At 38.6% G+C, this 26,671-nt stretch overlaps 3 protein-coding genes across 3 annotated transcripts; 2 read left to right on the top strand and 1 right to left on the bottom strand.

Moving 5' to 3' along the window:
• Positions 117-11,062, top strand: LOC109223718. The gene is made up of 15 exons (XM_019388129.1): positions 117-3,216; positions 3,319-3,447; positions 3,589-3,780; positions 3,855-3,907; positions 4,011-4,314; positions 4,496-4,562; positions 4,681-4,854; positions 5,818-5,931; positions 6,669-6,856; positions 6,977-7,189; positions 7,280-7,555; positions 7,693-7,840; positions 7,948-8,081; positions 10,040-10,126; positions 10,205-11,062. The coding sequence occupies exons 1-15, from the start codon at positions 511-513 to the stop codon at positions 10,289-10,291; spliced, it is 4,872 nt and encodes a 1,623-aa protein (XP_019243674.1). The 5' UTR covers positions 117-510; the 3' UTR covers positions 10,292-11,062.
• On the top strand, positions 12,803-14,273 carry LOC109224642 (LOB domain-containing protein 27-like). The gene is made up of 2 exons (XM_019389180.1): positions 12,803-13,763; positions 13,939-14,273. The coding sequence occupies exons 1-2, from the start codon at positions 12,925-12,927 to the stop codon at positions 14,039-14,041; spliced, it is 942 nt and encodes a 313-aa protein (XP_019244725.1). The 5' UTR covers positions 12,803-12,924; the 3' UTR covers positions 14,042-14,273.
• LOC109223717 (zinc finger protein BRUTUS-like At1g74770) lies at positions 17,343-25,292 on the bottom strand. Its single transcript, XM_019388128.1, has 12 exons — positions 24,881-25,292; positions 23,844-24,062; positions 22,813-23,007; positions 22,440-22,732; positions 21,947-22,178; positions 20,067-21,769; positions 19,297-19,518; positions 19,073-19,210; positions 18,193-18,427; positions 18,035-18,094; positions 17,860-17,931; positions 17,343-17,768 (listed from the first exon to the last, which is right to left on the bottom strand). The coding sequence occupies exons 1-12, from the start codon at positions 25,130-25,132 to the stop codon at positions 17,667-17,669; spliced, it is 3,723 nt and encodes a 1,240-aa protein (XP_019243673.1). The 5' UTR covers positions 25,133-25,292; the 3' UTR covers positions 17,343-17,666.

Genomic DNA, 26,671 nt, shown 5'->3' with positions numbered 1-26,671 from the left:
TAGGATAATAAATAAAAGCAAGTAATCCAAGTAAGTGAGAACAAAAAATCATAAAATCTCCATTTTCTCCTCATGCCAACAAAGACTGAAGAGTTGCTGAGGAGTCAGGACACAACTTCCCAGACATCGCCCCTCACGCTATCCACCCCCCCTCGTTACCCACCCCATTACTCCCTTTTGTTTGTTAGGTGTATACACACAAACACAGATATAGAGCGAAACAGAGACTCACTCTCTGTACGTACTTACCTATACATACAAAAACACACCTTCAATTCGGCGATCGATAATCGTTACTCCGATTCCGACGTAACTCTCACATTCTATTACTCAACACCAGTAAGTCTCCCTTATCTCTTTCTATTTGTATAGAGGCTATTATATCTGTTCAATTGGAGATACTGAGATAGGATTTCCGTAAATATAGATATATACATATTTATAGGTTTTTAGGCGCATGAGATATATTATATGTATATGCATACGATTGAATTGCTATAGAACAAATTAATGGTGCATAAGAAGCGAACCGTCGCTCCTCGTTCCAAACCCTCGGCTGCGCCGGTGGCGGTTCTACCTGTACCCGACGATGCGGAAATTGAGCTGCTTGAATCGGACCTAAACCTAGTCTCGGTAAGTCCAGCAGTTCGGAAGAAGCCGTCGAGCAAGAAGGATGCTTCGGCGGTTGCTGAAGGTGAGAAGAATGCCTTCTCAGCTTCTTATGCTTCAATTAAGCTTGAATGCGAGCGTGCCCTAACATCCCTGCGTCGGGGAAACCATACAAAAGCCCTAAGATTGATGAAGGAGCTGTCCAGCAAGCATGACAACTCGCCTTACACGGCTCTGATTCATCGTGTCCAGGGCACTGTTTGTGTTAAAGTGGCTTCCGTGATTGATGACCCCAATGCTAAACATAGGCATTTGAAGAATGCTATTGAGAGTGCTAGGAAAGCAGTATCAATGTCTCCGAACTCAATCGAGTTTGCGCATTTCTATGCTAATTTGTTATATGAGGCCGCAAATGAGGGGAAGGAATATGAGGAAGTTGTACAGGAGTGTGAAAGGGCATTGGCAATTGAGAACCCCGTAGATCCTGCAAAAGAGAGCTTACAGGAGGAGAGCCAACAGAAGGTTGAGACACCTCATGCTCGGATTGAGCATGTACAGAATGAGCTCCGAGGTTTAATTCAGAAGTCAAACATTGCTTCCATATCTACTTGGATGAAGCATATAGGCAATGGTGAGGAAAAATTCAGGTTGATCCCGATTAGGAGGGTGTCCGAGGACCCAATGGAGCTGAGGTTGGTTCAAGCAAGAAGGCCAAATGAGATTAAAAAGGCGACTAAGACACCGGAAGAGAGGAGGAAGGAGATTGAAGTCCGGGTGGCTGCTGCAAGGCTGTTGCAACAGAAGTCTGAAACTGTCGAGACAGACAATGATGTAGATAAAGCTTCGGATCTGACAACAGGATCAGGGCAGAGAATTAGTGAGAGGAGGAAGAGCAGTAATGCAAGGAAAAATGCGTCTTCCACAGAGAGAGAGAATTGGGTGCAGTCATATTGGAACTCCATGACTTTGGACTGGAAGAAAGAGTTGCTTAGAATTACAATTTCAGATCTCAAGGCTCATTTAAATGCATCAAAAGACGGATTGGCTAATGAAGTGCTATCTGAGGCTCTATCATTTGCTGAAACCAATAAAGATTGGAAGTTTTGGGCATGTTGCCGCTGTGGTGAAAAATTTGTCGACTCTGAATCGCACAACCATCATGTTGTGCATGAGCACATTGGAACTTTGCTGCCTAAATTGCAGTCTGTTTTGCCTCAGAATGTGGAGAACGAGTGGGCAGAGATGCTTCTGAATTGTCCTTGGAAACCGTTAGATGTTAGTGCGGCAGCAAAGATGCTTGATGAACAATCAAGATCTCAAGAACATGGTTTTCTTGATGAGACACACCCAAGAGATAACACAGAAGAGTCTAAGGATGACTTTTCTGATGTTTTCTGTAACGAAGACGAATGGGATTCGTCACCTAGAAAGAAAAAATTAGGGGATAGAACAAACGGATATAGGGTTGAGAGCAGAGAATATGATAAAAAATCAGACATTGAGTTGATGGATTGCGATGGAAACAATGGTACTAAGAATTGTTTCCTTCCTGACAAGTGGCCACTATCTGATGATCCCGACCGAGCAAAGCTTCTTGAAAGAATTCATGCTATATTCCAGACTCTTATTGGAAATAAATATCTTGCTTCAAGTCACCTCAGCAAGGTTGTTCATTTTGCAGTGGAAGAGCTTCAGGGTCTTGCTTTTGGCTCTCAACTTCTTAACTACAATGTTGATCAAACTCCCTTATGCATCTGCTTTCTGGATGCCCAAGAATTAAAAAAGGTGCTAAAGTTTCTGCAAGAGCTTTCTCATTGTTGTGGCTTAGGTAGGTATTCTGAGAAAATTAGTGCTAGTGATGGAGCAAGCAATGCTAGTCAAGGATTTGACGACCTGGAGAAAGTAGTTTTCAGTGAAGATGGTTCATGTTTATTGTTTGATGAGCATTTCCTGCCTTGCAAAGTTACTCCCAGTTCATGTCCAGATACAGTTTCTATTGACAGAGCTGCATATGTTTTGTCTAGTAATCAGCACCAGAATGGAGCTGAACTTGATTCCGCTGCATTGTTGTCCTGGATATTCACCGGTCCTTCAAGTCTGGAACAACTGGCATCCTGGGTACGTGCAAGAGAAGAGAAAGCACAACAAGGTATGGAAATTCTTCGCTTTCTTGAGAAGGAGTTTTATGACCTCCAGGGTTTATGTGAGAGAAAATATGAGCATTTAAGTTACGAGGAAGCACTGCAGGCAGTGGAAGATCTTTGTTCAGAAGAGGGTAGGAAAAGAGAACATGCAATAGAATTTGTCCGACGAAGTTATGATTCTGTCTTGCGGAAGCGGCGAGAAGAGCTCATAGAAAGTGAAAATGAAGTTACGTTTATCGGCAGTAGGTTTGAGTTGGATGCTATATCAAATGTTCTGAAGGAAGCAGAGTCTCTCAATGGCAGTCGGTTTGGTTTTGAGGAAACTTACATTGGTGGAACATCTCACTTATGTGACCTCGAATCTGGTGAAGAGGAAGACTGGAGACTGAAGGACTACCTTCATCAGGTGGACTCTTGTGTGGAAGTTGCACTACAGAGACAGAAGGAACATGTCTCCATTGAGGTTGGTGCATCAACTATGGTTTACTGCTGATTTGTTTATTTATTTAATGAATTTCCATTTTTTCTTTACTTGATTTCTTGTCTTTCAATTTCCCGAATTTAGCTGAGTAAGATAGACGCTCGGATCATGCGAGTGGTTGCCGGGATGCAGCGGCTGAAAGTAAAGCTTGAGCATGCATCTGCTCAGGATTATCGGAGGATTTTAGTGACACTGTTGAAATCATTTATGCGGGTGTGTACTTGGCATCTACTTTTGTGATAGTTCCTTTATTGCTTCTGGGATCTGTTACTGTGATCTCTCTCTTACTTTATTTCTAGCATTTACCTGTTTTACTATTCTTTTCTGATGATGATTAACTTTCTCTTTCTTCAGGCAAATTTGGAGGATCTGGCTGAGAAGGATGCTACCGAGAAATCTGATGCTGCGAGGGAAGCTTTTCTGGCTGAACTTGATCGTGATTCTAAAAACAGTTCCATCGGAGGCAATGGTTATTCTAAACATACACATGACAAAATTAAGGATAAGAAAAAGAATAAAGAATATCGGAAAACCAAGGATTCAAAGGTTGACTTTTGTTTCTGATGCAATTGTTAGTGTATACTAGTTGGAAGATAATCAGTTTACTCTCACTTGTGCAGCCTCCTAGTGGTAATGAACTGCATTTGCTTCGCCATCAGACTATGGCAGATGGGTATGTCTTTTTTTAAAGAAATGCCTTTCCCATTAGCTTGAACTCCATGTTATGCAGAAAGCATGATGGCCTTTAATATCTGCAAAAACCTGTGCTGTTGCAGCTCATTTGCAGTTACTCATGATGGAGAAGATCAAGGTGATGAAACTGTTGGAAATGGTGATTCCTTGGATGAACAGGAGTATAGACGTAGAATTGAACTTGAAGCAGAGGAAAGAAAGCTTGAAGAAACTTTGGAATATCAAAGACGAATGGAGAATGAGGCTAAACTGAAGCATCTGGCCGAACAAAATAAGAGAACCACAAAAGCAGTTTCAGGAAGTATGGATGCAATTATTAAGTCTGATATTTACAAGCACAGTGATAATGGTCAAGAAATCAATGAGCAATGGAAGAGTACTAAGAAGGTCAATACTCCTATGCTTGGATTCTCCTATCTGTGTGAGAGTTTCCCGTTTCTATTCTCCGTTCTGTAAAATGAAAGTCATTGAATGTTAGGTGTTACTCTTGAAGGATATGCTTCTCTAAATTTTAGGACGAATTAATTGATTGTAATATGTCTTGCTAATTTTGGAATCCTTGATGCAGAAGAATGGATTTCCGGACAGTTTAGAAGTCCCAAAGCACAGTGCTGAAGGAATGACACAAAATACTGGTAAGGCCCTTGGTCAATGTCAGGAACAATTTGTGCCAGCTAAAAGAACCCCTTGGCCATGCAGTGCCACTGTTAGGATGTCACATGAATTTTATATACTATTTTTTCTCTCGCTCAGGAGTGTCAAATGAGGGAATTCCAGAGGATAGTACTCTGATATCTGCCCGACGCTCTGGAAGGAGAGGCAGACGTCAGAAAGATTCTAAGCTTATTGATGGGAAGTTTCAGTCTGCTTCTGCCGAAAGGGAAAATACTGAAGTTGGTGAACCAAGAGCTCTGGATGCTTCACCTGGTGAGTTACTATTGTTTACTTAACTATTCTGTAGTGCCTTGATTTGCTGGCCCTGAAGAAATCCCAGTTTTCTGCAGTTTATATATTTGTTTTCTAATTTTAGCGTGTATTCTGTAGTTTGCTAAATTTGCTTGTGAATTTTGGGCCCAACTGCTACCTTGGGTAGAAGCCGGTGGATTGTTGACAAGTATCAAATCCGCATGTCTTGTAAATGAGTCAACCAGACCCAAGCCTCGAGAAAGGATGATAGTTTTTTCGACCAAAGGATCTAGTTGAAAACACACTATATTTCAGGAGCATAGCACAGAAAGCTTATTTCAATTTAGTTGGAGTTAATTGGCAAGTTATTAACTGTTTTTTTTATATAAGGTAAATCATATTATTAACAAGTGGGGGAAACCCTGTATACAAGTTATTAACTGTCCTATGGCTGTAAAGACTCGATACTTTGCTAGTTGATCTGAAGAGCTCTCGTAGTGCTGCTTTCTAATTTGATAACCACATATCTGTATTTGCATATTCGACAAATTAGTTACCACCAAGTTAGTCCTCGATGATCCTTGCCAGCTCTTTCCATTTCGTCAGTCGTTTAATTCTTTCTTGTTTCATGGATATAACAGTGGAGTTCTGTTATTGCTTAACTATATCTTCAAGTAGGCATGTTAATGTTGTATCTATACAGTGGGACAATTTTATCCAATTGTATCTGCAATTGGGAAGAGGAAACTGTGCAGTTACAGTCAATTTGGGGCCAGTTAGTTATTGGGCCTAACCCCTCTTACTTTCGTCACCCTTCCCCAACAAATGAAAAGCCAAACTGGTGGGTGGAGATAGCTGCTTTTCCTTTTCCGTGTAGTTTTGTTATCGCCTCAATTTATTTTACCTTGTGTTTGTGGATTCTGTTTATGAACAATTCAGTATGATGCATCCTCTGAGTTGATCTAGCTTTGATTTCAATACTAGAAAATAACGGTTCAGCAAATAGTGGAACAAAGACATTGAGACAGCTACATGTGGAGGAGGATGATGAAGAAAGGTTCCAAGCTGACCTTAAGAAGGCCGTTCGGCAAAGCCTTGGTATGCATATTTATCTTTCTTTTACAGTCACTGGCTCTCTGAAAGTAGTTTGATGCTAATTCATTTGGGCTGTTCTGCATCTGTTTTTAGTTTTTACCACTGTTATAAAAGTAATCTGAACATATGCCTGATGTACCTTCTCTCTTTCCTTGTCTATGGTCAATGTAAAATCTTCTGAAAATATGATTCCCTCTATATCATTTGATGTGACACACTGTCCTTTTTGGTCTGTCCGAAAAAGACTTACGCCTTTCTATACTTGGAAACAATTTACTAAATTCCCATTTTACCCTTAATGACATAATTTTATAGCTACAAATATGTCATGGCATATTTAAGACCACGAGCGTTCCTTTTTGGTCTGTCCGAAAAAGACTTACGCCTTTCTATACTTAGAAACAATTTACTAAATTCCCATTTTACCCTTTATTGCTACAAATATGTCATGGCATACTTAAGACCACAAGCGTCAGAAATCTCTTTCATTAAGTTTGTGTGCAGTCAAACACCTTCACATAAAATGAGATGGAGGGAGTAACAAAAAATGTCTTCTAAAAATGTGATAATCCGTCAGTTACTTGAAGATTTAAACAGCCTCGATATCTGTGCTCTCTTGCTAGCTGAGATTTCATTGGAATTCGTTGTACCTGTTTCTTATAGAGAAGCAATTTCACTATTCCTCCACTTATTAAGTGCTCTTCCCTCATTCTCATTTTAAACTCTTTTTATAATGCTAGACACTTTCCATGCACATGAGAAGCTGCCCTTGCTGCCAAGTTTAGGAGATGGACATATTTTGCTCCCCAATGCTGGGAATTTGAGCAATGAAAAGAGTACTGGAGATGTAATTGTAATGGATTTATATGGCACTGGGCTAAAGAATGAAGTTGGGGAATACAATTGCTTTCTAAATGTCATCATACAGGTTTGTGTTCACAAGGACTGATCCTTTTTTTCCATCATAGGATGAGTTCACTTGTATTGTGCTTCTTACTGATAAACATATGTAACATGCTCTGAGATGCCTCTTATTGTGTTTCTTTAGTCATTGTGGCATCTAAGACGATTTCGAGATGAATTTCTGAGAACAGCATCCGAACATGTTCATGTTGGTGATCCATGTGTGATATGTGCTTTATATGACATATTTACTGCTTTGAGCACCGCTTCAACTGAAATATGCAGAAAGACAGTTGCTCCTTCTTCTCTGAGAATTGCCCTCAGCAACCTGTATCCTGATAGTAATTTTTTCCAGGAGGTGAATCTGAAATTGTATTTTTAATAACTGGCTTTCTGCCTGTTTAAAATAACTGGCTCAAATTTTGATTAACATAGTACTGATCTACAGGGTCAGATGAATGATGCATCTGAAGTGCTGGGTGTAATATTTGATTGCCTACATCGGTCGTTTACATCAGCTTCAGGTGTGTCTGATACTGAATCTGCAGATAGTAGCTGCATGGGCATGTGGGATTGTTCAAATGGTGCTTGTGTTGTACATTCTCTTTTCGGGATGGATATTTTTGAACGAATGAACTGCTACAATTGTGGATTGGAGTCTAGACATCTGAAATATACATCTTTCTTTCACAATATTAATGCCAGTGCCCTCCGAACAATGAAGGCATGTTCTTCAAAGCAATTCTGTGATGGCACTTTAATTTCCATTCTGCATAATAATTTTGTGAGGTTCATAAAGAAAGAATTTGGTCAATTAGCATTTTACTTTCTCCTGTTTAAGTTTCATGTCCTTTCCTTCAGGTTATGTGTCCAGAAAGCTCCTTTGATGAGCTTCTGAATCTTGTTGAGATGAACCATCAGCTGGCTTGTGATTCTGAGGTCGGTGGCTGTGGGAAGCTTAACTACATCCATCATATCCTCTCTACTCCACCGCATGTGTTTACTATAGGTATCTGTTTTCTTTTGATGTTCCTTTCTTTCTTCTGCCATGGGTGGTCTATATCTCAAGACAATTGTCACATGGTCCTCAGTTTCTTTTCTATTCTTTTCCTTCAGTTTTGGGTTGGCAAAATACTTGTGAGAATGTAGATGACATAAAGGCAACATTATCAGCTCTATCTACTGAGGTGGACATTGGTGTACTTTACCGTGGCCTCGATCCTAAAAACAAACATCGCTTAATTTCAGTGGTAAACCTATTTTGACTCTTTTATCAGTCTTCTGAAAAAAAATCTGTGGCTTGACATGCTGAGGGTATCTAGTCCCAATTCATCGCATCATCAGTATTTTCATTATTCTTGGTCACGTTCATTTGATTACTCGATCTTTTGTGATATTCTTGGTCCATGATAAGTTGTTTTATGTTGTCTGCTAACATTATTTCAAATTCTAAATAAGAAAATTAAGAAGCTGTAAATGAAACGATATCAAGCTGCTGGCCGTCTGCATGCCATCCGCTTTTCTGATGATCACCTGTTCCTGTTTGATGATTCTTGCATGTTTATTTCATATATTGCATTCTCAACCAATTTGATTGTACACATAAACCGATGGTAGTCATCTTTGGCTCTTGACAAATTATGTTGATACTAATTAATTTTTAGGTACCCTGTAGAATAGTCGATGCGTGCACAAGTTAGGGCGGACACCCCTGCTGAATAAAAAAAATAGGTGAATGGCATCGTGGCCACTTAAACTTGCATTCATTTGTGAAGCCGATAGACGAACCTGTAGCTTTCCCATTTGAACACTCTTACAAACACGTGATCCTCAACTGCGCTGACAAAGATGACACGTCACATTTTAAGCCTTTTATTGTTTGATACGTGTAATGAGTATGTCACATTTTATAAGAATTAATTTATCAAAATTTAAAATTCTTTATCCTTCTTTTCTTCTCCTAGAAGCGTCCATTCATCACTATGGGAATACAACCGGAAAACCTTCAAATTTTGCCGACAAAATCTCGTAAGCTATTGTCATTTAAATGCCTCTCTGAAAATCCTCCTTCATTACTTCTCCCCCATAATCATCTGCTCACTTAGACCACCATACAAAGATTCACAGAAAAATACTAGGGCTTCACTTTTTTGACACCGGCAATAAACTAGATCAGAGAACATGAACGGCATACCACTGGGGAAAAGAAGTCCCCAGAAAAATTCAGTCCCTACCATCTCTGATCATCCCTTTTTATCTTCTCGAAATTCTCACTCTTGAAACCATCCAAAGACCATATCTAAAAAGAAAGATGCTAGACGAAACGCTTTAGCCGATCGTCTTCTCCGATGGTATTATCGAAAAAGATCCAAGTCTCAATTTACACAACAGAGAAATTACCAAAAAGGCAAAATTGTTTTGAATTTTTTTTCCGAATTCTTGATTTCAAGCCTGTTAACAGAGACCCGTGTCACTGAATTCAGAGACCCAAATCTCTTTGTGAATTACGAAGTTGAGAACTTTATTAATAAGAGGAAAAAAGAGAAGAAAGTGACCAAAAAAAAAATCTACTAAACAAGTGTCTTTGTATCTGGATTTGAAGGAGTATCCATTGAATATTCCTATCCTGCTGCTGAAACGGAAGTTGACGGGGGATGTGATGAAAGAGAGAAGAGAGAGAAAGAGGTGTAGCTAGGACCTGAGGGAGGGGTGACGGAAGAAACAAGGGTTCTTTTGCTTTTTTCCTTTTTCTTTATTGTCCTTTTTGTTCTTTGATAATAACTAATCAAAAAAATTGTAAGTTACGCGCCTTATAGTAGTGATGTGCACGCATTATTGCCATGCTATCTACACCTCCTCCACATAGGCATAGTCAACGGTCAAAGGTGTTTATAACACCCATTTTATTAAGTAGAAGTGTTCAAATGGAAAAATTACAAGTTCGTATATCGGCTTTGCAAACAGGTACAAGTTTAGGTGGTCACGAGGCCATTTTGCCAAAAAAATAACCATAACTACAAGAAGTATCCTCAGTCCCAAGCTAGATGGACTTGGCTATATGAATTCTCACTATCCATTCGCTGTTTGAACCTGTTGCATTCCAACATTCAATCATTTAGATTCTCTATTACTAAGAAATACTTTATATTTTTTGCTAATATACAAATCTCTGACAAGTTGTTTACTTTATTTCTTGATACTTCCTCAGGTTTGCTACTATGGGCAGCATTATCACTGCTTTGCCTACGGTCATGATCATGGACGGTGGGTCATGTATGATGACAAAACTGTGAAGGTAAAAGTTTCTTCTTCCTCTTCCAATTCGTCTTGTTATTATTCTAGTTTTTGTAAATTAGGGGTGTTTGATATTCAGGTAATTGGCGGCTGGGATGATGTTCTTGTTATGTGTGAAAGAGGGCATTTGCAACCGCAGGTCCTCTTCTTTGAAGCTGTAAATTAGGATGACTTAGAAGATGATACCTCTCTTTTCAATTAAACGGAATTCAGCTTATAAAATATGCCTGCGTATACCGCACTGCAGATGTGAATCAGCATGTTTTTCCATTCAAGCGGCAAACTTATTGATCTTACCTTCACATGCTGTTTTGACTGAGCTAAAAGCTGCAAATTCTTAGTTCGAAAATGTAGATGCTGTACAAACCCAAGCTGTAGTAGCATACAGTCAAGTTTTGTTGTGATGAAAAGACTATAGGAGTCATCGGCATGCGGGTACCAATTTGAAAACTCTGTTTCATCATTGGTACACGTCAGATCATAGGAAAGCAAGAGCAGGTACCGATGCCCTTGATACCTGGATACTGTCGGTAGGAGCATGTTTTTGCATCTGCCAGCTCTCTAAATTTTTGGAAATCCTTACAATAAGGTGGCATGATGCATTTGCTACCAGTTGCCTGTCCTGGAGAGATGTCTGGATTTCTACTTCCAAATGGCAGCAAAGTACCTTTTACATGATATTTGCTTCTGTACACAGGAAATGCTAGGAAATTTGCATCTTAATGCCTTTCAATGTAAGGAAGTTGTGTATAATGGTCGTATGTTTTTAGTGATGCAGTTTATAGTAGGTGCTTCCCACCCCTCTCACTTCAGGGGGGAGTAAATTTTGAGTGCTCTAGAATTGATGGGAATTTTGTATATGACAGATGATGACGAGAATGAAAAGAAAGAAAAATTGCTCATTGTTTGTGAAGCAGGAAAACACCTTGCTGACTACTGATTCAGTATTTCCCTTGCCAGTTTTTTCTCTTTTTTTTTTTTAGATAATTCAGTGAAGATAAAGATCTCATGAAGTTTAAAACCAGCACTAAGGGTGCTGAAATATGTACAGCTAGAAGTCTAAGAAGTAGTCTCCCACTTACCCTGAAGGGAGCTAATAAAGTTTAACATACTGTCAGCATTTTCTGTGTATTCAAATTTACACCAGCAAGACAGCAAACGTAAACAAATGAACTTAATTCTGCTGATAGGCTCTGCTATGTTCACAAGTCATCTGTGGTTTCCCTCTTAGGTATCGTTTGACTATACTCTTTTTTTCTTCTTAATCAAACCCCTTAATAGCCTGTTTGGTCAAGCTTCTTTTTGGCCAAAAGTGCTTTTTTCTTACCAAAAGCACTTTTGGCCATTTGAGGTGTTTGGCCAAGCTTTTAGAAGGAAAAAAAATGCTTTTGAGGAGAAGCAAAAGCAGTTTTGGAGAAGCAGAAAAAAGTAGCTTCTCTTCAAAAGCACTTTTTTGAGAAGCACTTTTGAGAAAAATACACTTAGAAGCAATTTTTTAAAGCTTGGCCAAACACTAATTGCTGCTCAGAAGTGCTTTTCAAACTAATTAGCCAAACACAAACTGCTTCTCACTAAAAGTACTTTTGAGAAAATTACTTTTAAAAAAAAACACTTCTCAAAATAAGCTGAGTTTTGCAGCTTGGTCAAACGGGCTATAAAACTCCAGTTTGCCGGCAAATCCATGGTCATTCTTGGCATTGTCATCTTCACCTTGAATACATTCAGGAGCATGTGTCACACTTGGGAGGTGATTACAGAGTGAATGACGATTCGCCAATTTTTTTTTCTATTTCCTTCACACTGTTGGGGTGGTATACCCCTCTTTCGGTAAACTGTAATTTTGTGGAGGTTTTGGTTGGTCCATCTCTGGCTCTCTTTTTGTGTTGTGTTTATTTTTTCATAAACCTCATTGAGACTTTTATAGGAACAAAATTTGCCTTACGAAAAAGGAGTTGAAAAGAGAAGGCACTACAATATAGTTAGATAGATTCATGGCCCTCGACGTTAAAGAAATATAATTAAAGCTTTATAACAAATTTCGAATAAAGAATCAAGTTTTATTCTATGTTATATATATAATTTATACCATTAAGCAAATGAAAAATACTAACCTAGGGAAGTGACTAGGCCTTCTTTATAGTGTCCATGACACTTAACTTTTTTAGGTACAGTATATGAATAACATCAAAACCGAAAAACGCTATGTTTTCCCAACTTGATGCATAGAATCTAATGTCCAAAATGTAAACTGTAGTCAATTTTAGCCTAGAAATTAGTAGTTTGTATTTTCTCTTTTCGTTTTTTCCGCTGTGATGAAAGCTAGAAATTAGTAGTTTGTGTTTGTGTTTTTTTTTTTTTTCGCTGTTAAAAATAATATCAAAAGCGTTAATGAGACTATGGATGTAACCACAAGTGCGCCAAATAATGAGGAAAAGAAGTCCTATTTTTGCTGAGGGAAAGAGGACTAGGCTATGCTCTTAAGTAAAAACAATAAACACAACGGTCAAGGACTTGAAAAAACCAAAAACAAACATCTCCAACATTCCCGAATTTCTCTCTTCCAATCTCTTTACTTTTACTCAGTCTTTCACCAGCCCTCAGCAAAATCCGCTATTAAACAGACCTGTTCCAGACTCAATCCTCTGCCATTTGGCTTCTTTCTGTCTTCCCTATACTCCTTCACCACACTCCCTTTAATTCCCTATCTTTCTCAATTCTTGAATATCCCTTCTTCCTTCCTATTACTTTGCCATTCTTGAAAAGTTTTTCAAGTCCGTTTGATGCTTTGAAGATCACACAATGACTCTTAAGGGTGGCACCAGCCAAGCCTGCGCTGCCTGCAAGTACCAAAGGAGGCGTTGCACTTCCGACTGCCCCTTAGCTCCCTATTTCCCAGCTGATCAACCCAAAATGTTCCAAAACGCGCACAGGCTCTTCGGGGTCAGCAACATTTTAAAAATACTAAAGCAGCTTGATCCATCTCAAAAGAAGGTGGCCATGAAATCCATTATTTATCAAGCAAATGCCCGCGATAAGCATCCTGTGTATGGATGTGTCGCGGAGATACAAAACCTCGTCTTTAACATTCAACTATATGAGGAGGAACTTCAAGCTGTCCATGCACAATTAGCCTTCTATAGACAGCAGCAGCAGCATCAACAACAAGAGATCTCATCCACAGCACTCAGTGATTCTGTTTCTCATATACAATTGGGAATGCCTCCTCCTCCTGCTGTTGCTGCTCCTCCTCCGCCTCCTCAGGTCTCTAATGGAAATGGATTAACACTGTTCCATCAAGACGCGCCTTCACAGCAATATAATGCTGCTGTCAATGCCAATGCACTGCCTGTCCAATCTTATCCCTCTTACTCAAACAACAGCTATGCTGCTTACAACAACAACACTACATTTGTGGACACAAAGGAAAATAATGCTGTCAATTCGTTATGGATTCAACAATCATGTGGTAATAGTGCTTGCAATAACAACACAATGATCATGCAATCTCAGTTGCCAGCTTCACAAGCAATTTCTGTTCCACCAGATGTTACTCACGACTACGATGAGATACATCCGTTTTTTGACACGATTGATGATAGACAATCTTATATTGATTCTAAAGAAGCCTACGACTCAAGGTATACTCATTGTTATCAAACTGTTGTGTTATCATAATGACTAATAAATACTGATACACACTTAGTTTAGAAGATTTTCATGCATTTAGCTGCACTCTTCTACTGGTTGTTATTATTGATATTCTTATTGTTATCATTGTTTTGTGGTTCTGAAATGAAAAATTGTCTCGTGCAGTTCGGAATCATCACTGAAAGACACGAGACATTCTGTGGAGCATGTTGCTGAGAATGAATTAAAGAGTGCTGCAGCATGTTTCACTCTTACCAGCGTCAACTGATAGAGTACAAAGAAAATGTAAGAAGAATGATAGCAGACTGGCTTTTTCTTTTGCCATTCAAAATTTTGTCTTGTTAAGATACAAAACATCGAGAATGTACTGCCGTTTTGAGAATACTTTAATTCCACCTCTCCTGCTATATTTGGTTTTTAGAAAGTTGGACACTAGCTTGTTGCCTTTGTATACAACGATTTGCGTCTTTTGCTGCAGTATAAAACGATCCTTCCATGTATACACCCCATTATCTGTCCTACCACCTGAAGGCATAGTTGCTAAGTGGAATGGCTATTTCTTTTCCCGAATTTAATGTTAACTTATTCTTTTTTTTTTTTTTTTTAAATCCATATCATCTCTTCTGGTTATCTGTTTAATAGTATCCTACAAATTTAGGCTAGGGATGTAGACGGAAGCAATCCTTTTGTGATGAACTACCTTTTTCTAAAAGATTATCAAGAGCTAAATCTGAGTACCATCATCCTTGATGTATGAGCATTATAATAACCATGCGATTGATCACTCTACGAAGATTTGTTATTTTCTCTGATGGAAAGTTTCCTTGATGTTTCCTAAATGTTAAGTCAAGAGCATGAGTAGGAGATTGTGCATATGTTTACAGTGTAGAAAAACTGAACAAGGGAAAGCAATCTGCCAGAAAGCAGCTTATATAATGAACATACATAGAAGTTTTAATTGGGGCAAGGCAAAAATGAAGACATTTGTAATAGAGAACACAAATTCTAGCATGCGCTACAATGATTGACACGCGTTATAAGAAGGCAAGGAAAGAGGCAAAATGGGCAGTCACGACGGCTAAGACTGCAGCTTTTGAGCGATTGTATGAGGATCTTGAGGGCAAATGAGGCGACATGAAGCTGTACATGTTAGCCAAGATTAGGGAGAGGAAGGCTAGGGACCTGGACCAAGCGCGGTGCATCAAAGACGAAGATGGTAAGGTTATGGTGGAAGAGGCGTGTGTTAGGCGTAGATGGCAGGAGTACCTCCATAAACTCTTGACGATGAAGGGGGCAGGAACATCGCGCTAGGTGAGTTGGAAAACTCAGGGAGTCAGAGGGATTTTAGGTTTTGCATGCGTATTAGGAGCGAAGAGTTTGAGGGGGCAATGCGGAAGATGAGCAGGGGTAAGGCAACTAGGCCTGACGAAATCCAAGTAGAATTTTGGAAGAAAGTGGGTTGGGCAAGCTTGGAGTGGCTTACTGGATTGTTTAATGTCATTTTCAGGTTGAAGAAGATGCCCGAAGAGTGACAGTGGAGTTTGATGATCCAGTTGTTTAAGAACAAAGGTGACATTCGGGACTGCAATAACTATAGGAGTATCAAGCTGCTGAGTCATACTATGAAAATTTGGGAGAGAGTGGTGGAGAGGAGGGTGCGACGTAGTGTTACTATTTTCGAGAACCAGTTCAGATTTATGCTTGGAAGATCTACTACAAAAGCCATTCACCTTGTGAGGAGATTTGTGGAACAGTACAGGGAAAGAAAGAACTTGCATATGGTATTCATAGACCTGGATAAGACCTATGATAAAGTCCCGCGAGAGGTCCAATAGAGATGTATGGCAGCTAGCGGTGTCCCAGTAGCGTACATTAGGGTGATTAAGGAAATGTACGAGGGAGCGAAGACTTGGGTGAGGACGCGGGAGACTCGGATCATTTCCCAGTGGAGATGGGGTTGCATCAAGGATAGACTCTTAGCCCTTTTTGTTTGCCTTAGCGTTAGAGGTGCTGACGTGACACATACAAGGGAAGGTGCCATGGTGTATGCTATTCGCTGATGACATAGTCCTGATTGATAAGACACGTGACGGAGTTAATGTTAGGTTGGAAGTTTGGAGATAGACGCTGGAGTCCAAGGGTTTTAAGTTGAGTAGGTCGAAAAATGAGTACTTGGAGTTCAAGTTCAGTGATAGGATGCATGAAGAAGGAGTGGAAGTGAAGATTGGTTACTCAAGTCGTCCCCAAAAGAGAGAGTTTCAAGTATTTTGGGTTTATCATTCAAGGCAACGGGGAGATTGACGAGGATGTTACCCATCGTATTGGAGCGGGGTGAATGAGATGGAGGCTTGCCTCTGGGGTTTTGTGTGATAAGAGTGTGCCACCTGGAATTAAGGGCAAGTTCTATAGAGTGGTGGTTAGACCAGCTATGTTGCATGGGCTGAGTGCTGGCCCGTCAAGAAGTCCCATGTCCAGAAGATGAAAGTAGTTGAAATAAGGATGTTGAGATGGATGTGTGGTCACACCCAGAAGGACATGATAAAAAATGAAGTTATTAAGGACAATGTAGGAGTGGCATCTGTGGAGGACAAGTTGCGGGAATCGAGGCTGAGATGGTTCAGGTATGTGAAGAGGAGAGACATAGAGTCTCCGATCTGGAGGTGTGAGAGATTGTCCATTGTGGGTGCAGGCCTAAGAAGTATTGGGGAGAGGTAGTTAGGCAGGGCATGTCATTGCTCCAGTTTATCGAGGATATGACCCATGATAGAAAGATGTGGAGGTCAAGGATTATGGTTGTAGGTTGACAGATAATAGTGTGTTCCTCCTAGGCTTACCAGTAGTACTAGGACTATTTTTGTATCATCTTATTCATGGTTCTTTATTATTACATGTTGTGTCATTCGCGCCCGTTACCTTAATATATTGTTGTTACTATTATTTGCTACTTGTTGTTTTATCTCCACTGTTCCTTGAGCCGAGGGTCATCGGAAACAACCTTTCTATCTTTATAAGGTAGGGGTAAGGTCTGCGTACACACTACCTTCCCCAGACCCCATTTATGGGAATACACTGGGTTTTTTGTTGTTGTTGCTGCTGCTATAATGATTGACATGATATAACAGATAGTGTAGTACCACAAACTACAGCACTTGATAATCTATGATTGGTACATAGAGCAAATATTTCTCTATAAGAATGAGCAAGACAAATAGATTTTGTTTCTGTTGCGACAATAAGACATTGATTTATGTGATCTTTAGTGTTAAAATGACATTAGTCTTCGAGAAAAGGCATAAATTAAAGGGAAGCAATGTTATATTTGGCTGGAAGAAACCAGATGCTCAAAGGTCTTACAGATAATAGAAGAGGCCAAGAGGGTGCTGCAATATCAAGAAAACAACCAATCAACCGCATTAGTTGATTGATAAAATCAATGCAGTTTAAAGTTTATACGGAGAAAACATAGACATATAGAATTAGGATTTAGGAGACAATTATGCTTAAGTTTTCATCCGCTTGGTGACATGAAAACAAGAACCGTTTTGAATAATATAGACAAACTGCTCAGCTTGAAGTTCAAGACTCAACCATCTATTCATCAAAAAATTGAAAAATATATAACAATGTCAGGAATACATTTTGAAAAATAAATATGTCTCGTTTATTATTTATTTCTGCTAACTTGGTCAAAATTGTCACATATCAGAAGTTAGGATCATCATCCTCACTGTTAAGAACTTTACAACGTATCAGAATCCGGGAATGTGCTGCACGCATAAGTTGGTGAAAGGATAAACAGAAGTGTTTCATGCATTCCAAGCATTCATGGGCGACTGTGTTATCTACATTGTGGGAGCATTGAATCAGCTGTTCGTACTCCTTGTGGATTTTGATCATAAAAGTCTTGTATTGTATGAACCACAAGAGGAGCATTTGTGATAGAGCCAGTGGAAGGAAGCTGTTCCTCTCTTTTCACAATCATTGCATAGTATAGCCTGTTATTAACCTTATTGTCAGAAGGGATTGATATGCCTAACCCAATCATTGCAAGTCCATTCATGAAAATCAATAAATAGAAAAGTGAACCTGAGTCTGGCCAGCATACTCCTCAGGAATTTTCTCTTCAGACAGCAACGCGTCTAACATCTCAAAGTACACCTGAAATTAAGCACCAAGTAAGCTACACATTTGATAAATGTATGAGTGTAGCAGTTTTAGGAAAAAGGGTAAAAGACGTTTCTACGCTAAAACGTTTTCTGACCTGCATGTCCCCAAGTGACTTGCTACATATTGGGCAGGTGTAATGAGTACAAGTGTAGTCCTAAAAGGAGTAGTAAGAACAAAATCGAGAAGAATTAGCAGAACAGTCTGAAAGTTTACTCTAAATTTAAGTCAAGAAACAAATTATGAGCTTAATACCTGAAAGCATGTAGAGTGCATCAGATGGCCACAAGGAAGAGCTTTGACAGGATTGGTCGATGTGAAAATATATTCATGGCAGATCGGACAGTTTTCCTCCAGGCATTTCTCTCTGCATATGTGAACAGAAAGAGACTTTGACATGCAAGCATTGCAATTCATGCAATGGAAGTAATCATTCCCTAATCCTTTTCCCAACCGGCACAGATTGCAGAAAGGGCAGTGGTAGATTTGCCTGTTCAAAAATCTGTTGTGTTAGAACAAGAAATGCAGTACAACGCACATATTTTTTTTTGGGAGGTCGGGATGGGGGGAGAGAGGAGGGGGAACAGATGCATAATGCAAGTCTATCAAGTTGTACTTAGTTGAATTGTATCCTCAATTACACTTAGACAGAGCTCCTAAAATGTGAACCTGGACTTCTGAATCGCTTTGGTTAAAAGTTGCCAGCCAGAAAGAGAGAGGAAATTTTCACTGTGGCTAGTGCAGGCATAAGCATATAAATGATGAAATAAGCTTACAGCAACTATTTAATTTTTTCCTCTTCTTCGCTTAAACGAATTTTCCAAGGCCTCATTTGCTAACCAGATTTTGACATAATATCGGCAATAAATTTTATAGTTCGCCCGGAAAAGGACTCCATTTGTGTTTTTTTTTCCTTCTCAAAGATGAAAGATTCTTCAGCCAATAATGCTATATAGCATAAGAAGTCCATCACACTAGTTATTAGTAGCTAAAACCAATTAGGAACCCATCACTTTAACCTACCAATTGATTACCCATTTATGCATTTTTCCATGTCCACCTTCTCCTTTTCTTTTTTCAAGGCAATATATGGTGCTAACAAGATCAATGAAAAATGTCAACCTGATTTTCTCACCTTTCATCATCAAACAATTTGCAGATTTTGCAATAGTATCTACCCATGGAGAAGCTACTGCAGGAGGGAGTTGAGCAACTAGGACCGACGGGTTGTATTTTCAAGCACTTCATACACATCATCTGGGTGATAGTTTTTCTGCAAGCATGTCATAACCAGAATTTGGATATCTCAAAAGTAGAAAAAAGAAAAATCTGAATTTATACTCAGTGCATGGCACTCACCTGTCCAGACTATGATCAGTAGTAGTATCATCATGACACCGTATGCATGTAAAGAGCTTCTTGCAGCATGGAGCAAGAAGCTTGCAGTTCCTCTTGTAATGGTTGCAACCAAAAATGGATTCCTCTTGATCGCGATAAGAGGGATACTGACCAGGGAATTTCTCCATATCGTTGGAAGCAGCAGCCTCAGAAATAGATATCTTTTGCGTCACAATCCATTGACTGAAAGAAAGCAATTAGCTCTAGTCAAAGACCATAAAAATGCAGAAGCATGAATTTAGAAATTCTTGATAACAACAAATATCATTGTTTTTGCATTTAAGTGTTCATTCAATAAGAGTAAACCCATTGTAAGTTGAACACATCCACAAATTCCAGGAAAAAGAATTGCACTTTTATTTGCAAGATCTCAATATTTGACAGGAAACTATGAATACGTTTTCTAAATGTTTAATTGGTTCGTTATCCTTGTAGATTTATCCATTGTATGTCGTCCATACCATCCAAGGAAACTGTTTCCAAGTGAAGAGAAACAACTTTGGACATTTAAAAGGTTAGATGACAATTATATTTGCTGAAATTCTAGAAAAAAACTTAACTGAAAACTGGACATCCTAGGTGTTGGATTAATTCAGTTTATCGTCAAAATACCAATGATTGTTTAGGTGTTATGCAATAATAGTTCATGCTTATGCAGTTGATAAGAGAACAAGAATCGATGGCCGCTTCCTAATAAACAAAACAAAGGACAGAGGCTGAAATGTACTTGCCTCATTAGCAAGCTCTGCATGAGGTGTGATTTCTTTTCAGAATCCAAAGAGGAGTCGCAGGATATTTTTCTTATTACAGAAACCAGATCCTCTTGACTCATTATATGGTGCTTCTGCTGTTTCCTTGATTTCTCACATAGTTCTATACCCTGGCAAGTTGTCTCTTTCTGAGCAACAGGGTCAACTGCCTCAGTGTACTTCTTCTTGTCAACCTCAGTAGAAAATCGTGTTGTATCTTCAGATAGATCAACATTTTGTTTTCCCTTGGCATTGTGTGTTTTATCTGAAGTAAAAGTTCCATGCTGACAAATACTGCAATTAACAAACTCTGCTGATGAAAAGCCTGATCTTTTCTCATTCCAGATTCCTTGTTTAACACCATTTCTTGACAAATATGTAGAGACAACTTCCAGAGGATCAATAGACAATAAAGGAGAAACCTTCAGTTCCTTTTCTACATTTACACTCTCATCTCTCTTTATAGGTTCCCACCATTCTCCCAGCCACTCGAAAAACTTTGTATGTCTTGTAACTTTGCGCCACAAGGACATCATGCCGTGTTGTTCCTCTGGCGTTAGAGATGCCATCAACCACGGAATCATTTCTTGTAGAAACTCTGCTTTTGTTCGTCCAAGCATGTTTCCGACAATCTTTTCTTGTTCCTCAACGGAAAAATATTCTCTGAATAGTGGCAAGAGTTCAATTTCTTCATGGTTGATGTGGTCAGTTAATGTTCTTTGCATAGATATGCATGCATTTTGGAGCTTTAAGCAAAGCCTTTTATACTTAAGCTTCTCACCATCACTTATGTCATCACCTCGCAAACTGGTGAGCTTACTTAAGATAACGGAAATCTTGTCGAAATGCTCTACCTCTAAATGATGGTCAAGGGTGTAGGAATGGCTAACATTTTGGAGATTTACCCTTGATTCCAGAGCAGGAAAGACAACTTCATCCTCAGAATTACTATGAATCTTCAATAGAAATTGTAGAAGATGGAAGCGTCTTTGAAATTCCGCAAGAATTCCAACATCTTCAGCCAGCTTAACTGAGAGGGTGACAACATACTGTATATCGTTTTTCAAGGCTTTGTGAAAGAAATGAACAAAGTCTATTGGTATAAACTCATGATTTGAGAAGTTTAAGTCATTTCTTGATCTGGAAGAAGTTCCAGGAAGAAAGGACAAGTTTTTCTGTGAGTCTGAGAAAAATATATGCTTATTGATCCCGTTAGAATAAGATGTATCAACCTTCTCAATGATGCCAAGGGGAGGAGGTTGATAAGATACATTGTTGTTTAATGTCATGGCTGAAGCTGGTTGCAATAACAGATTATTAGATTTATCAAATGATTGCATGTTCAATTGTGATGAACAACTTCCAGCACTATTAAATGACTTCTCCAGCAAGGAGCTTCTGCTACTGAACATTTCTTCCAAATCTTTTCTAAACTTTTCAAGAGAAATCTTTCCAGAATAGCCCGTCCGAACCCACTCATGCAAGAGAGAAGCAAAGGACATGTTAACTGCAGGAGATCCTAGCAAGACATTACTTAGAATCAGTTTGGACTCATCCTCAGATAAATGAGCCGAGAACCAGATAATCATGCACTTTAGCAGCCCAAGTGGCAACATCTGCAGGCTTCTGTACAATAACCAGAGCTGCAATTCATGGCTGCAGTTCTCTCTAATGGCCAGAAAAACCTACAGATAACCAGGGAACAAAGAGAAGTCAGAATAACATCAAATTTCCAACTAGTACGTAATACTTCAGGAAATAGCACTGCTGTGAAAATATTGTGTAAGCTAATATTGAAGCTTTTTACAAGATACCTTTTATAAACATTGAGCTGAATTGTCCATAAAATTTTGAAAATATACCTCTGTTTCTAGAAAATGAAGCTTTTTGCTGATCCTCCCAACAAATGATTCTACTTCCTGGCAAAGCATTTCTATGAGAACATTTAACTGTATCCCACCTTGTAGGTTGCAGTATAATAATCTCTGTAGTCCTTCCATTTGACTTCCTTCAATAAATTGTTCATGAAAAGTAGATGCCTTACTCTTGATGAATTCATCTAACAAGGGGTAGAAGATTTGGTCCAGTGCAATGCTGTAAATAAATGTAACTGTTAGGAAAAAGATGCAGATATGAAGTTGGGATACACCTATCAAAATTCAAAATGATAAACCAGCATTCAACAACTTTTGTTACAGCATCCGTCACCTGAATTGAGACTATTAGTGATGTTGGACATTCTATCTCACGAAAGATCGCCATCTAGTTTCTTAGGACTAGCTAAGATGAGGTTACATTAATGATTAAGGAAATAAGAACAAGCTGATTTAAGTTACTGGATGAGCAAACTCTAACCTGTAGAAGTTGAGAACATCTGCGAAAAACTTCAGCTGAGCTACCAATGACATTAAGGTTGATAAACAAAATGAGCTTCTTAATTGATGTAGTTCCTCCAGAATTTCTTTCAGATCTCTTCTGACGGCAGCATGCCAAAGATGGAAACCATCAATTGGGTTCTGCTTTGTCAGTAGCTTCATTTCACTGGACTGAGCCACCATCATTTCCAGCTTTAAAATGTGCTTCATGTTGGCTGTTCCATAATGAGATTTAGCTCCTTTTCCATGTTTATCAAGCCATGAGATGAACACCTTCAAAATAAAAATCAACTTGTTAGATTAAGCACTTTAAACTATTCACTGTGTAGTTGGAAATTCAGGTTGCAATGTACCTCTTGAATCAGTGTCTCTTCGGGTAAAACGACATGAATGAAATTCAGAAAGTCTGTCTTTCCACCTGAAGAAAGAGAAGTTGTTACCCAAGGCAAAAAATCCTCCAGTAACAACAGGGGAACACTACATAGGTACTGCCAGACAAGCCTAGCCTGTTCTTTGGACGAGAACTGCTTCATTAGCGAAGGGAAGACCTGCATTCACATATTACATGCCAGAGAATTCAGGATAAGAGACCAAAAGGAAGCAAAAGAAAAAAACAGAATCTTTTGTTAGGAACTAACATGTCATATTCAAGGCACTCGAACTGTTTTAGTTTTAGACAACCAGAACTGGGATTACCTCATATTTTCCCTGATTAAGGGGAGCTATGTTAAGTAGTTTTTCTTTTTCTATTTTAATTTTCAAGTGGTGTTTAGTGTAATGTACCACAATTTTTATTGACAAAAGAACTCTAAGCTAATGCTGTAAATAAGTAGATGGAGCTGTGTTATCAGACTAGGGTTAACGATATAAGTAGATCAGTCCCTATGTGCTCTCACCCTCCATTACATGAAAGAGCAAAAATTGAAATAATCCAACTCACTTAATGAGAGAAGGAAGTTGTTAGAGCAAATCTACGGTGAAGGTTAAGTACCATAACGTTCCATAAAGAAAAAGGTCAAAACATATAAACGGAAAGAACTAGAAATTTAAGTGTTTATAAGGAGAACAGGACCAGATTATCAGAGCTCTAGTTCCTTAATATAGTTTCAAATGGTCTTTACATGGCATGTAGAAACCCCTTGGTGAAAATCATAATAATATTGCAATGTGCTACGCTAAGAATAAAGCTATGTATCCTCCATATAACTAGAAGAAATATATCATGTCAACTCTGTAAATCTCTCCTTTTCCATTGGCAAGGCATAAATCAGAATTACTTTTTTCCAAACAAGTATTGAGAAATTTATAAACTAATAAAGGCTTTAAGAGCGAAAAATGAAATACTTTTCAAACTAAAAGGAGATAGTGAAATTTTCGTGAATACCTGCTCCTCTTCTTTCAGCATATGCTGAGAGATAATAGTCTCAATGGTACCTATGTAACACGTAAGTTCGTTGAACATGTTGGCAAAATCCTCCTTTTCCTTTCGTAAACGATCAAAGCATTCAAAGATGGAATGGAACAGATCATCTATACTTTTATGCTCCAAAGAATATGTAAAGACCACATTCTTCACTTGTGCATCAAGTGCAAGAAAGACGACCTGTCAAGATTAACATTTGGACCTCAGAAGAGTTGGAGGCAGATGCATCCTTCGTACAATGGTTTCAATTGAATCCAATACTTTTTTACGCGAAAAATAGATATATATGTGAAAAATCACTACAATTTCAACAGATAAGAACTGTGAACACATAGTTTCAGAAGTATAACATGTTCTGTGTGTTTGGGACCTTTTCAATTGTTCCCTTAGAATCCTAAAGTCAACTCTTTACATTGCAGGTTCAACAAGATGATGAATTCCAGCGATGAGCAATCAGTATAATTGTCACACTTAACAAAAAAAAAAAAGACCAACCTTGTGGTAAAGTTCAATTCTTGGTTGTGTATTGAGAATCTACAAGACCACAATCTAACCATGATTATGAAAGTGAAGTTCAATTCAACTTGTTTAACTTCTCTTCTTTTCATTACTTGGAACCTTATTCAAGCATAGATACAAACAAATAACATTCATATACATTTCGAGACGGATCTAGGATTTAAAGTTTATGGATTCCTACAATGACGACGTCAAGTTAATATATAATAATAACTAAGTTCACGGTAAGATATTTATAGATATTTGACAGATTTCTTATAATGAAAGGGAGCCTTTGCGTAACTGATAAAGTTGCTGCCACGTGTGACCAAGAGGTCACGGGTTCAAGCCGTGGAAACAGCCTCTTGCAGAAATGTAGGTATAATATACCCTTGTGGTCCGGCCCTTTTAGCGCGGGAGCTTAGTGCACCAGGCTGCCCTCGACAGATTTCTTATATACGTGTCCATGTATTAATACATTAATGAAACAACAATTTTACCTCATCTTCAGCAGCGCAATGGTACTTATAGACAATTTTCAAGAAATCTAACCGGCGGCTAAGATCATCAACTAATTCAAGGCCTTGTGAGCCAGTATCCAATGCGTCCACAGCTACACGATGGATGTGGGCAAGCTCAAGTGTAATAGCCTTATGAGAAATAACGAAAAAAAGAATAGGTGCTTCAACCAGTTTCACACCAGCTAAAGAAGACGGCAAGTCCACTTCGTTTTCGGGTTCTCCGCCGCCCATTTGCAGCTGACGAAGCGCCACCACTACCACCTACCATCAATGGGGAAAAAGACCAAAGGGGAAGCTTCAACATTGAAGTTCAATGCACATATAATGGCACGCTTGGCCTCTTCTCTGAATGAAGCTGAGGCCTCTTTGGTGCCTCTTTCAGTTTAATCCTTTTTTTAAAAGGAATTAGTTATTTTTATATTGATCTATGTTTTGATTTGATGTGAAGCTGCCACGCTGGCTGATTGAGACATGGAACCTAACGGCCATTGGCGCCTTGTCTTGTTCCGTTGACATTGATTGATTTTGTCTTCGAGCCACACGTCAGGATGCTTTCACCAATCATTATCTGCCACGGCATTGTATTTGGTATGACAATCTATAAATACTACTCGCGCGGCTCCATTTTACTGTTCCAAAAGTAATGATTAATTTCTGTCAAACAGTCAAATTGATTTCTTAGGTGCGGAGTTCTAGCTCCGTTCTAACTTTATAATTTGTGCATATTCAATTAATTTCTTAAGACAAATATTTAAGATTTAGATCAAAGCTATTAGGTTCGGCCGAATCCGTCGCCGCTGGCTCTGTGTTATCTATAGGTGTATTGTTTTGTTAGTGTTAATGATAATTTTCACAGTTATTATTAAAAGAAAACTATTTTTAAATTTCTCATAATACTATAATTATTCAAAAATTTATGACTTGTTTTAAATCATAAGCTCAAATATATTTTTTTAAATTTCATGTTCCATCAAAAACGATTCATAAAATGGGACGAAGGGCATATATTATATTTATTAATATTGGTAATAACATTTTGATGAAATTTGTTAGTGTTAAGAATTTTATGATGTGCTTGTTAAAAAAACAATACTGATGTTAAAAGTTGAGATAAATGATTTTTCTTCCAATAAGTAAAGTTTTAGATTTTATTTCTGTTAACTCTGTTGTGACTATGTTGTTTTTGAGCCGAGGGTTGTTGAAAATGGATGAGTGATTATGATCGATTTTAGAAGGGGGTGAGTGATTGTTAGCCCAATGGTAACCGAGGTTTAACAGGGGAGGGTTTGGTTAGAGAGAGGTTAAAATGAGGGGAGGGGGTCGTCTATGGAATAAAAGAGGGAACCCCGATCTGTTATATTAGGGTTTTCTCGGCCTTGACGTGTAAGACATCCATTGGTCATTTTCTGATTGGATGGACACATATGTATATGTGTAATACTCGCACGCATGATTAATTGTCAAATGTGTTTATTTGTTACAGAAAAAATGAGTTCGAGTGTTCAAATAAGAAAGTTAAAAGTTCATGTATCGATTTTTAAAATCCTTATAAATTTAAGTGTTCTGCCTTAGTTGTTATTGGAAGTGAAGTTCTAAATTTTCCATAATCGAACACTAGAAAAGGACTTACGATTCACAAAACATTTTTGGTTGTTTCCTAATCCTATGATTTCTCGTGCGTTTTTGGGAATCAAATGGGAACGCTTGGCCTTGTCAAGTGTTACGTGCATGAAGTATGACACGTGGGTGTGTCCAACTCAGTTTAGGCAC

This window comes from Nicotiana attenuata, chromosome 3 (assembly GCF_001879085.1).
Source record: "Nicotiana attenuata strain UT chromosome 3, NIATTr2, whole genome shotgun sequence".
Lineage (NCBI taxonomy): Eukaryota > Viridiplantae > Streptophyta > Magnoliopsida > Solanales > Solanaceae > Nicotiana > Nicotiana attenuata.
This window is presented reverse-complemented; position numbering and strand designations above follow the sequence as displayed.

Excerpts from the sequence above, each read along its gene's own strand:
- LOC109224642 (XM_019389180.1), top strand. The coding sequence starts at position 12,925 with ATGACTCTTAAGGGTGGCACCAGCCAAGCCTGCGCTGCCTGCAAGTAC. Across the intron at positions 13,764-13,938 it reads AAAGAAGCCTACGACTCAAG|TTCGGAATCATCACTGAAAG; the intron begins GTATACTCATTG and ends TGTCTCGTGCAG.
- LOC109223717 (XM_019388128.1), bottom strand. The coding sequence starts at position 25,132 with ATGGGCGGCGGAGAACCCGAAAACGAAGTGGACTTGCCGTCTTCTTTA. Across the intron at positions 24,063-24,880 it reads ATTGCGCTGCTGAAGATGAG|GTCGTCTTTCTTGCACTTGA; the intron begins GTAAAATTGTTG and ends TAATCTTGACAG. Across the intron at positions 19,519-20,066 it reads ATGCAGAGCTTGCTAATGAG|TCAATGGATTGTGACGCAAA; the intron begins GCAAGTACATTT and ends GCTTTCTTTCAG.
- LOC109223718 (XM_019388129.1), top strand. The coding sequence starts at position 511 with ATGGTGCATAAGAAGCGAACCGTCGCTCCTCGTTCCAAACCCTCGGCT. Across the intron at positions 3,448-3,588 it reads TGTTGAAATCATTTATGCGG|GCAAATTTGGAGGATCTGGC; the intron begins GTGTGTACTTGG and ends CTCTTTCTTCAG. Across the intron at positions 10,127-10,204 it reads ATGATGACAAAACTGTGAAG|GTAATTGGCGGCTGGGATGA; the intron begins GTAAAAGTTTCT and ends TTTGATATTCAG.